This window comes from Entelurus aequoreus, linkage group LG19 (assembly GCF_033978785.1).
Source record: "Entelurus aequoreus isolate RoL-2023_Sb linkage group LG19, RoL_Eaeq_v1.1, whole genome shotgun sequence".
NCBI lineage: Eukaryota > Metazoa > Chordata > Actinopteri > Syngnathiformes > Syngnathidae > Entelurus > Entelurus aequoreus.
In genome coordinates this window covers 14,350,724-14,363,337 of record NC_084749.1, presented here as the reverse complement: position 1 = coordinate 14,363,337, position 12,614 = coordinate 14,350,724, and the positions used below count along the sequence as shown (strand labels likewise).

Here is a 12,614-nt window from a genome sequence, read left to right as displayed (position 1 = left end):
ACGTATAAGTTTTCATTGGATTTAGCGATTAGGAGTGACAGATTGTTTGGTAAACGTATAGCATGTTCTATATGTTATAGTTATTTGAATGACTCTTACCATAATATGTTACGTTAACATACCAGGCACGTTCTCAGTTGGTTATTTATGCCTCATATAACGTACACTTATTCAGCCTGTTGTTCACTATTCTTTATTTATTTTAAATTGCCTTTCAAATGTCTATTCTTGGTGTTGGCTTTTATCAAATACATTTCCCCACAAAATGCGACTTATACTCCAGTGCGACTTATATGTTTTTTTCCTTCTTTATTATGCATTTTCGGTCGGTGCGACTTATACTCCGGAGCGACTTATAGTCCGAAAAATACGGTATTTCATGTGTTTTGACAATTAGAAATGTGTTGGAATGCTCATTTTTATTTTTGGGTGTGTCTAGACCCCTAATTTGCATATTTCCAAGTGCCGTTTTGCTATCCCGAAAACATTGGATGTAACTTGGGCATTGTTTCAAGTAAAACCTGGTGCAACATGCATGATTCCTTTCTAATGTTTATATGAAATGTCGGGGGGGGGGTCGGCTGTGGTTGTGACATTTTGAAGACATTGGTTTCTAGGGGTATGGGAAAAAATAGATTCGAATTCAAATCGTGATTCTCACATTGTGCGATTCAGCAGTATCGATTCTCATTTTTAGAAAATCTTTTTTTTTTTTTTTTTTTTTCATTAATCAATCCAACAAAACAATACACAGCAATACCATAACAATGTAATCCAATTCCAAAACCAAACCCGACCCAGCAACACTCAGAACTGCAATAAACAGCAATTGAGAGGAGAGACAAACACGACACAGAACAAACCAAAAGTAGTGAAACAAAAATTAATATTATCAACAGTATCAATATTAGTTATAATTTCAACAAAGCAGTGATTAAAAATCCCTCATTGACATTATCATTAGACATTTATAAAAATAAAAATAAATGAACAATAGTGTCACAGTGGCTTATACTTGCATCGCATCTCATAAGCTTGACAACACACTGTCCAATATTTTCACAAAGATAAAAATAAGTCATATTTTTGTTTCATTTAATAGTTAAAACAAATTTACATTATTGCAATCAGTTGATAAAACATTGTCCTTTACAATTATAAAAGCTTTTTACAAAAATCTACCCTACTTGCATGTCAGCAGACTGGGGTAGATCCTGCTGAAATCCTATGTATTGAATGAATAGAGAATCCTTTTGAATCGGGAAAATATCGTTTTTGAATCGAGAATCGCGTTGAATCGAAAAAAATCGATTTATAATCTAATCGTGACCCCAAGAAAAGATATTGAATCAAATCGTGGGACACCCAAAGATTCGCAGCCCTATTGGTTTCGCTTAAAGGGCAACTACTCTTTGGCTACTTGCGGGAGAGGCCACATGGAGGCTGTCTTCTTCTCTCCCTTTTTTATTTTTTTGAATTATTTTTTTTAATGATTTAAAAAAAAAAAAAAAAAAAATTTTGCGGGGTGGGGTTGTTGTTGTTTTTGTTCACCAATTACTTGACAAAAGCTGCACCAAGTGTGCGCATCCAGGTTAGTGTGCTGGACCCTCGTTGTTGGTTCATGCACCCTCACGTCCACACAATGAGGTGCAACAGACCCCAGATTTAAAGCACTTGCGGCGCCCGCTACAAGACTTCTTGCACCCGCAGCGAAGAAGGATGGCACAGGCTGTACTGGCATCTGACAGATGGGTCCAGTATGGTTCCCAAGTCTTTGTTGTCGAGCTGTTCCATCCCCATATTCCAAAATTGGGAATATTCAGTTTGACGGAGGTTGCCTGACTCTAATAAAAACTGGCCTGCAGCAGTGCCTTTTTTACATGCTGAGTCAGTGCAGCTTGGGTGGGAGGAAAGTTCTCAAGGGACTTTGTACCATTTGAGAAAAGCCGCTGTCTGGCCTCATCTACACTACTGCAGCCACAGCTCTTACTGTACATGACAACCATGCGCTCCAGACGTTGCTTGTGAACAGGATCAGAGTTGATCTTCTCAGGCTCCAAGGTGAGGACAACCAAGGTGTCCATGAGATCTGGTGTTGCCTCCCAAGCTGCCCATGCACTCTTTTTCCCATGGCCAAGGAAGGCTGATGTAGTATCACATCCTGTCAGAGCATGGAAGAGAGGCAATGCCAGTGACTTCTGAGGACCTATTGCATTGCGGATTTCATGGACAGGAATGTCTCGGTAGCTTTTTCCACAGCCAAAGATCTGTGATCTTTAATGCATCAAAAAAGTGGATTGCAAGAATGACAACATCACTGTTTGTTGTTTAAATGTGCTATATAGGGATGTCCGATAATGGCTTTTTGCCGATATCCGATATTGTCCAAGTCTTAATTACCGATATCAACCTATACTGATGTATACAGTCGTTGAATTAACACATTATTATTATGCCTAATTTGGACAACCAGGTATGGTGAAGATAAGGTCCTTTTAAAAAAAAAAACATAAAATAAGATAAATAAATTCAAAACATTTTCTTTAATAAAAAAGAAAGTAAAACAATATAAAAACAGTTACATAGAAACTAGTAATTAATGAAAATGAGTAAAATTAACTGTTAAAGGTTAGTATTAGTGGACCAGCAGCACGCACAATCGTGTGTGCTTACGGACTGTATCCCTTGCAGACTGTATTGATATATATTGATCTAGATAGATAGATAGATAGATAGTACTTTATTGATTCCTTCAGGAGAGTTCCCTCAGGAAAATTTAAATTCCAGCTGCAGTGTACAAAATTGAGATCGAATTTAAAAAGTAAAAAGTAAATTTATTCTATTGTAAAATATTACAATAGAATAAAAATAAAAAGCAACAATGAGAATAAAAATATAACAGTAAAATAAGAATATAACAGGAGAAACTAGACAGTAGTGACCATGTTATGAAAAAGTATTGCACTGGATATATAATGTAGGAATATATAATATATATGATATATAATGTAGGATCCAGAATATTAATAACAGAAAGAAACAACCCTTTTGTGTGAATGAGTGTGAATGGGCGAGGGAGGTTTTTGGGTTGGTGTACTAATTGTAAGTGTATCTTAATAACGATACCGATAATAAAAACCCGATATGATCATAAAAACCCGATGCCGATAATTTCCGATATTACATTTTAATGCATTTATCGGCTCTAGTGCTATATAAATAAAGGGGATTATGATTGTATTGGATTCTCTGTAATATAGGTTTCTGTTTCTGTTGAAACAGAAGCCTATATTACCGGGGGGAGGGACACTGACTTTCTCTACTTTTAGGTTTCTGTTTCTGTTGAAACAGAAACCTCTATGAAAGGGGGGCGGGCCCACTTAAATCGATTCATGGTACAGATAATGGTCACCGGCGCAGGCGCCCTAGCCAAATCATTTAAGTATGCCATGAGCTACACCTATGCACAAATTTGGCGCTTTTAGACAAAAGTGAACGAACACACTCTAAAATCTCCCCTAAGGGCCTCCACTACGCACAAAAAACAATACCGGGAATGGCACCATTCCAAGAATTACCACATTACAGTGTGCGTGAACGCATCATTGGGTAATGACGTCACGAGTCCTCCCCACAATGCAGCGGCGTGACGTACCAACATGGCGGCCAAGGCTGCTGCTTTGAGCAGGCCAGAGGAGATGAACAACATCTAGAACAAGAAACATGAAAGCCACCAAATACTAATCACAACTCCAAAGTTCCCAAAGTAAGTTCCGCTCTCACGTCCATCTTTCACGTTTAAAGGCGAATGTCGTGCCGTTGACGTTGTTATGCTCACGGGTGTTAGCATTGTTTATTTCCCGTTAGCTTGTTCAGCCCAAGCTTACTTCTATTTATTTACAAGGCGAGACACTTTCTTACCGCGCAAAATGACACTTTTTGGCGTGGACTGAAACTTTTTTTTAATTTTTGTAACGTTATTAATTGTGTTCTTGATTTGAGCGCGTGTTTATGTTTTGAAAGTTATGCTAATCCTGCTGTTTGTATGTGTTGTTACTGTGAGGAGTGCACTTCCTCATTGCAACTTTTTAAACTCCACCACAAATCTAAATATGGAATTACTCTCCCTGTTGTTGTTTATTAACTCTATGTGAGACTCTTACAGTTTAGATTTTGCAGGTTTTTGACGTACAGAATAATTATGGATGCTTAGATCAGTGTTTTTCAACCTTTTCTGAGCCAAAGGCACTTTTTTTTAAATTGAACAAATCTGGAGGCCCTCCACCAGCAGAAAACATTAAAAAAATGAAACTCAGCAGCCGATATTGACAATAAAAAGTTGTTCTCGCAATTGTTGGATATACGCCGTGACTTATCTTGAGTTTTTTGGTGTTTTCCTGTGTGTAGTGTTTTAATTATTGTCTTGCGCTCCTATTTTGGTGTTGTTTGTCATGTCATATACGGATGTACATTGTGGACGCCGTCTGCTCCACACGCTGTAAGTCTTTGCTGTCGTCCAGCATTCTGTTTTTGTTTACTTCGCAGCCAGTTCAGTTTTAGCTTCGTTTTGCATAGCCATCCTTACGCTTCATTGCCTTTTCTTAGCGGCACTCGCCTTTTGTTTATTTTTGGTTTAAGCGTTCGATACCTTTTTACCTGCAAACCATCGTCATTGTTCCCGACATCTACAAAGCAGTTAGCTACCGGCTGCCACCTACTGATATGGAAGAGTATTACACAGTTACTCTGCCGAGCTCGAGACAGCACAGACACTCAACGACGGCACATTTGTGGATTATAATTACTGGTTTGCAAAAAATATGTTTAACCCAACTAGGTGAAATTACATAATCTCCCACGGCACACCAAACAATATCTCACGGTACACTAGTGTGCCGCGGCACAGTGGTTGAAAAACACTGGCTTAGATCAGTGTTTTTCAACCTTTTTTGAGCCAAGGCACATTTTTTTAATAAAGAAAACACGGAGGCACACCACCAGCAGAAAAGGTTAAAAAATGAAACCACCATGTTGTCGTGCCTTATTTTGAGTTTGTTGTTTTCCTGTGTGTAGTGCTTTAGTTCCTGCCTTGCAGTGTTATTTTGGTGACCCTTCCTTCCTGTTTTGTTGGTGTCTTCCTGTAGCAGCTTCACGCCTTCCTTTGAGTGCTATTGCCTGACCTGCTTTGTGTTAGCAATCAAGACTATTTAAGTTGTGCGTACGCTATCCTTCTTTGTGGGGACATTATTTGATTGTCATGTCATGTACGGATGTGCTTTGTGGACGCCATCTCTGCTCCACACGCTGTAAGTCTTTTCTGTCGTCCAGCATTCTGTTTTTGTTTACTTTGTAGCAAGTTCAGTTTTACTTTCGTTTTGCATAACCATCCATATTCGTCAGTGCCTTTTCCTTTCCCTTTTGTTCATTTTTGGTTTAGTCATTACATACCATTTTACCTGCATGCCGTCTCCCGCTGTGCTCTGCATATTGGGATCACGACAAGCCACCCTCGACGCATTCCGACTTCTACAAAGCAATGAACTACCTGCTGCCACCTACTGATATGGTGTATTACATGGCTAACCTGCCGAGCTCTATACAGCACAGACACTCGACAACGGCACATTATTTGGAGATTATAATTATTGATTTGCCAAAAATATTTTTTGGGCCATTTAGGTGAAGTTGCAAAATTTCCCACAATATCTCATGGCACAGTGGTTTAAAAACACTGGCTTAGATCATATCTGTGTTGCACCCTTTTGGGGTCACCATAGCTTCATGCAAAAGAGACAAGGGGTGCTTTTTCCCACAACTTTCACCCCACAGCTATAAGAATCAACATCATTTTTATTTGATGCGGTAACTAATATGCCATCATAGTTTCACTTTGTGTACAGTAAGGAAAAACATGCATAAACAAAACAGCTTAGCTTTTTGTGTAAACCACTTAATTGGTTATAATAGCTGAACTGCACTTTTTTTGGGGTATTTTGCCGATCATTCACAATCCTTATCCACGTTTTTCTTTTTTTATGCATTCTAAATCCTAAATAAACGCTAGCAAAAGTCAGCTAACAATGAAGCCAACAAGAGTCGCTCTATTCCACCTATAAGGCGCTTTAAAAACCACCCAAACACGCTCATCAAGATTTTAAATATTTATATATGCTGTAAGTGTATAAGTAATGTTGGAACAGACGCATTCATAATAACATGTACTATTTACGTATTAATTTCACAAACACATCACAACGTTTGCTTTTCCGTTCTATAACAACTTCTATTACTCATGGCAGACTTCATGAGAGACAACAAACGTAAAATAGCACCACTCGATTCAATTTGATTCTTGGGTGAACGATTCAAAATCGATTCACGATTTAAAACGATTTTTTAAATAACATTGGGTGCCAGTTCTGTGATGATACATTACTCTATAAAATAGACAAACAGCTCTGATACATTTTTATATTTTTGTTTGCCCAAACATTTAATAAAGTCAAATATAAATAAGGCAACAAGAGAAGTATCCCACACTTCTCTTTTGTAAAGTAAATATGTACAGCTAATATGGGCATCTACATCAACTATATGATTTGCCAGTGTAAAAAAAAGAATAATTTTTGAACGAATCGCGATTCGTACTTGTAATGATTCTTAATCGATTAAAAGAAGAAGAAAAAATTATATATATATATATATAATATATATATATATATATATATATATATATATATATATATATATATATATATATATATATATATATATATATATATATATATATATATATATATATATATATATATATATATATATATATATATATATATATATATACAGTACAGGCCAAAAGTTTGGACACACCTCATTCAATGTGTTTTATTTTTTGATTCGTACTTGTAATTAATCGATTAAAAAAAGAAAGAGAAAAAATATATATATACATATATATATATATATATATATATATATATATATATATATATATATATATATATATATATATATATATATACAGTACAGGCCAAAAGTTTGGACACACCTTCTCATTCAATGTGTTTTATTTATTTTCATGACTATTGTAGATTGTCGCTGAAGGCATTAAAACTATGAATAAACACATGTGGAGGTGTGTACTTAACAAAAAAAGGTGAAATAACTGAAAACATATTTTATATTCTAGTTTCTTCAAAATAGCCACCCTTTCCTCTTACTGCTTTGCACACTCTTGGCATTCTCTCCATGAGCTTCAAGAGGTCAACCTTAAAGGGTTTTCACTTCACAGGTGTCATGATTTTTATACCTTCAGTGACAATCTACAATGTAAACAGAAAACGCATTGAAATGAGAAGGTGTGTCCAAACTTTTAGCCTTAACTGTATATACATTATATATATTAGTGTTTCCCATAAACTGCCAAGATACCTGTGACGGTGGGGGCGTGGCTATGGGCGTGGTCACCATGACATCATCGAGTAATTTGCATAATTTACTACAATGATATGATTTTCTCTAAAAAGGCTAAAAAAATGTATACTTACTAATTAATAATAACAGTTTTGTTTTAAACGTCCATTCATCCATCCATCCATTTTACAATATAATTACAACACTTTATGTACATATTTATATACAGATTTGAACAATAAGTTATTCACTGAAATATATTTATTAATTGTGGTTGTTACAAAAAATATATCTTATAATAAATATTAAAGCTAAAATGTCTCTTAAAGCTCTGCCCCTTTAATTAGTGCATACTAAATAATTTAACTTTAGCCTACTACTACAACCATATTATTTACCAGCAACATAAAGTGAAACAGAGGCAGAGGTGTCCTGCCACAGTCAGTAACAAATAAACAGAAAACAGTAGTGGTGGTAGATAGACACAAAGCTTCATCAAACATCTGATCCACTGAACAAAGAGCTCCAAAAATGTTGATCCTACACTTCTCTTTTGTAAAGTAAATCTGAACAGCCGATATGGGCATCTACATCAACTATATGATTTGCCTGAAAAGCTGGACAGGACAACAAAAAAAAAAAAAAAAAATTTGTGGCGGCCTTAATTCTTTCGTGGCGGGCCGCAACAAATAAATTAATGTGTGGGAAACACTATATATATATATATATATATATATATATATATATATATATATATATATATATATATATATATATATATATATATATATATAAAATAAAAATTAAAAAAAAAAAATATATATATATATATATTTTTTTTTTAAATTTTTTATTTAATTTTGTATTTTTTTTATTTTTATATATATATTTTTACCAAAAAAAAAAGGAATACATCATTAGACACCTGGTATTTAATGTTAGTTGTTATGGTTGACATCACATTGTGGTCACCAATGGTCAAGCATATAACATTGCTTTCTGTTTACATAGACTTTTAGCTGCGTTGTCTCTTCATGGTATCAACCCCACCGAGAACACAAACGGCATCACTGGGAGGCATGGACGTGTTTATAACGGCCGTAAAGTCAAACAAGCAAACTCTGCCTAAAGCGTCAAAATCTTTGCAAAATTCCAATCAGGGGGCGACACAAACAGAGGCCGCATCGAAGGATGACGTCGGCGTGAGACGTCTGGCAAGTCTCGGGCCAAGCAAAGTGTCATCGGACGTAAAGAGAGGACGCTCGCCGAGGTCAAATAGGCTGACTGGAAGAACAAGCTCCGGGGAGAGCGGTAAAGAAGTTTTGTTTGCCCAAAAACACAATTGATGGCACTCATCCTATAACTGGAGAATATTTTTTTCTACAGACAAACGGTCATTTGCCAACCGAGAGATCACCACTCCTGTTGTGCAGACGACGCGTGAGAAAGTCCCTAACGAGCAAACGGAAAACCAGCAGTGTCATGGTGGGTTTTTTAAGAATATAATCATAGCCGTGACTTTTTCCTCAGCAGAAATGTAGCCCAGTTAGCGTTGCTGTTTGTTTAGGATTGAAAGCTGCGGCAGTGACACATCACGCTGTTGAGGGCTGCACATCCGTGGGTCAAGTTCCAATGGAAGCACCGCTGACAGAGCAGCAGCTGGGCCTCCGACAGGCAGAGGAGCGCCTTTGCAGAGACTACATCCACAGACTTTTACAAGTAAGGAGACAGTCACTCACACATGAGCAGCGTTCCGAAAAACGGTGTTTAATGTGTTACTTTTACTAGTAACGAGTATAACGTACATAAATATATATATATACTGTATGTATGTATGTATGTATGAATGGATATATATATATATATATATATATATATATATATATATATATATATATATATATATATATATATATATATATATATATGTGTGTACAGTGTTTCCCATAAACTGCCAAGATACCTGTGGCGGTGGGGGCGTAGCTATGGGCGTGGTCACCATGACATCGTCGAGTAATTTGCATAATTTACTACAATGATATGATTTTCTCTAAAAAGGCTAAAAAAAATTATACTTACTAATTAATAATAACAGTTTTGTTTTAAACGTCCATCCATCCATCCATCCATTTTACAATATAATTACAACACTTTATGTACATATTTATATACAGATTTGAACAATAAGTTATTCACTGAAATATATTTATTAATTGTGGTTCTTACAAAAATATATCTTATAAAATATAAAAGCTAAAATGTCTCTTAAAGCTCTGCCCCTTTAATTAGTGCATACTAAATAATTTAACTTTAGCCTACTACTACAACCATATTGTTTACCAGCAACATAAAGTGAAACAGAGGCAGAGGTGTCCTGCCACAGTTAGTAACAAATAAACAGAAAACAGTAGTGGTCAAATACAAATAAGGCAACAAGAGAAGTATCCTACACTTCTCTTTTGTAAAGTAAATCTGAACAGCCTATATGGGCATCTACATCAACTATATGATTTGCCTGAGAAGCTGGACAGGACAAACATTTTTTTTTTTTAAATTGTTTATTTGTTTTTATTTGTGGCGGACGTAATTCTTTCGTGGCGGGCCGCCACAAATAAATGAATGTGTGGGAAACACTGGTGTGTATATATATATATATATATATATATATAGATATATATATATATATATATATATATATATATATATATATATATATATGTATATGTGGCTCGTAAATCGAAAGATTTGTACAATGAGGTGTTTGTAAATGGAGGTTCCATTGTATAATAAATATAAACATATACAAGTGTATACACATTGTATTGTATCTCTTCCCCAGCAGTCCCCAGAGTACCCAAACTACAAGTACATATGCAAGCTCTGTTGTGTGCATATTGAGCACATCCAAGGAGCCCACAAGCACATAAAAGAGAAGAGACACAAAAAGAACATACTGGTCGGTGAATGGTAGCACTTATCATGGACACTTTGGCAGTTTTTTCTTTGACAACTCCATTTTTGTTCTGGCGTTCCCAGGAAAAACAGGAGGAAAATGAACTCCGCGCCCTCCCACCGCCTTCTGCATCCCAGCTGAGAGCCATCGACGCAGCTGTGCTGGAAACAGCAACGAAACATGGCATCTCACTGGAGGACTTTGAGCTTCGGAAGGGTGTCGTCGTTCGAATGGAGGACATCATCAAGAAAGACCTCTCAGGTTGTACGGAGAGAATTATTCCATTTTAATTTCATATGACTGTCTGACATTAGGTAATTTTATAATTTGTTGTCTCCTTTCTTTTACAGCTTGTTCGCTCCGTCTCTACGGTTCTTGTCTTACCCGATTTGCCTTCAAGACCAGTGATATCAACATTGATATCGTCCACCCTTCCACAGTAAGTGAATTACTTGAGCACCAATTCACCACAGAAGTACGCTCCTCATACATAAATGATAACAGACTACAATTTTACACAGCAAATATTACCAAAGTGTTCCATTTGGAGAACCGCTGTCCTGTTTAGTTGAAAATTGAGAGTTAAACTGCTCTTAAGGTGTCGAGGAGTCAGGTTTACACAAAATACTATCACACGGCCACACCAGCTGGCATTTGTTACTAGGGATGGGTACTGTTCACGTTTGAACCGATACGGTGCCAATTCTAGGTACTTTGCAATCGACACCGGTACTCAACGGTACCAATTTTCTGCACTTTTATGTGTATTAATAAATATCAATTGTTTTAGATAATGACATCTATTTTTTTATTGCAACATTTTAAAATAATCTGATTATGATAGCTGCTGTCCAGCTGGTATATCTTATTTCATTGTGACATATCTAAGTCTCAATTAACAGTTGCAAGTCCAAGACGTTAGATGGCCTTAGTATATAGTTTATGGTGTGTTTGAAAATCAGTCTTTGATGTCTAGTCTTTTGTTGTGCCTAGGAGGTGTTAATACTGTAAGTATTGTACTTATTATGCTCCAGCTGTTTGATTGTAATGTGCATCTTAGTTTGTAGTTTTCATTAACAAATTTGGAGATGTTAAAATCGCCATGTAAAATCCATTTTCTACCGCTTGTCGCGGGGGGTGCTGGAGCCTATCTCAGCTGCATTCGGACGGAAGGCGGGGTACACCCTGGACAAGTCGCCACCTCATCACAGGGCCAACACAGACAGACAAACAACATTCACACTCACATTCACACACTAGGGCCAATTTAGTGTTGCCAATCAACCTATGCCCAGGTGCATGTCTTTGGCCATGTAAAATCGCTAATGCTAATTAGTAGCATGTCAAAAGCAAAGCCAATGTATATTAGCATCAAGCTAGCGCATTTTTGAAACAGTGGAGCCTTACTTTTCGTACGTTGGAGCATTTTTTTGAGTTAATTGCTTTGTTGACAATGTAAATTGCAACGTTACCTAGAGGTAGTTTGGCTGAGTTCGCTCTCAGTTCTGCTGGAGTGATCGCCAAGTGCCGAGTCGTCAACCAGGCTTGACGTCATATGCGACCCAAGTACCGAAACATGGCATCGTTGGATTTTACTTGAGTAGAGCGGGATAGGACTAACAGGATTCAGTTAGTGCCGAGAAAAGAACAGAATTCGGTACCCATTGCATTTTTTAGTGTGTTTGTCAAGAGTTCAAAGTTATTTCGGTATCGCAGGGTGGCTAATGCGTCTATGGTAACCGAGTTTGATGATGAAAGTGTGTCTTTCTTTGTACATCCATTCATCCATTTTCTACCGCTTATCCCTTTTATAACGCTGTAAGTCCATACGGATAAACAAGATAAATCTGATTTAAACAAAACAGTGATTCATTCAAGAAAAATATGTGATATTCCTCTGAGGATAGAGTAGCCCTCTTAAGTCTGGTGATCCTGGTTCGGTAGTGTTGATTAGGACAAAAGTACCGGTGTTAAAATGTCTTTTATTAATCTCATAAAAAGGTGTGGTGCTTTTATTGTGGATGGGATGGGTACCGAATTCGGTGCTTTTATAGGTACTGACCGAAGTGCGGCGGTACCACTGAGTACCAATTCACATAAAATCAAATGGTGTCATGTTTTGATTTGTTACGTCCGATTGCAGACTCAACACCAACTTAGCGGGCAAACAGGCTCAAGATAATGTTGCCATTTTCCATGCCAACAAAGCAAGCATGCCAGATAGAAAGCACTCAAAAGTGCAGTAAGG

At 36.7% G+C, this 12,614-nt stretch overlaps 1 protein-coding gene across 2 annotated transcripts in view; it reads left to right on the top strand.

The window, feature by feature from the left end:
• The first annotated feature begins 3,617 nt into the window (after nucleotides 1–3,617).
• tut4 (terminal uridylyl transferase 4) overlaps nucleotides 3,618–12,614 on the top strand; it is a 48,686-nt gene continuing 39,689 nt past the window's right edge. Inside the window, exons 1-7 of one of the 2 annotated variants that reach the window (XM_062027950.1) lie at nucleotides 3,618–3,766; nucleotides 8,574–8,724; nucleotides 8,800–8,898; nucleotides 8,981–9,132; nucleotides 10,253–10,369; nucleotides 10,450–10,627; nucleotides 10,717–10,805. In XM_062027950.1, coding sequence (XP_061883934.1) covers nucleotides 9,046–9,132; nucleotides 10,253–10,369; nucleotides 10,450–10,627; nucleotides 10,717–10,805 — 471 coding nt within the window. In that variant the 5' untranslated portion in view covers nucleotides 3,618–3,766; nucleotides 8,574–8,724; nucleotides 8,800–8,898; nucleotides 8,981–9,045. Of the gene's footprint in view, nucleotides 3,767–8,573; nucleotides 8,725–8,799; nucleotides 8,899–8,980; nucleotides 9,133–10,252; nucleotides 10,370–10,449; nucleotides 10,628–10,716; nucleotides 10,806–12,614 lie in introns of those variants that run through there. The other variant, XM_062027951.1, reaches the window with a different exon arrangement.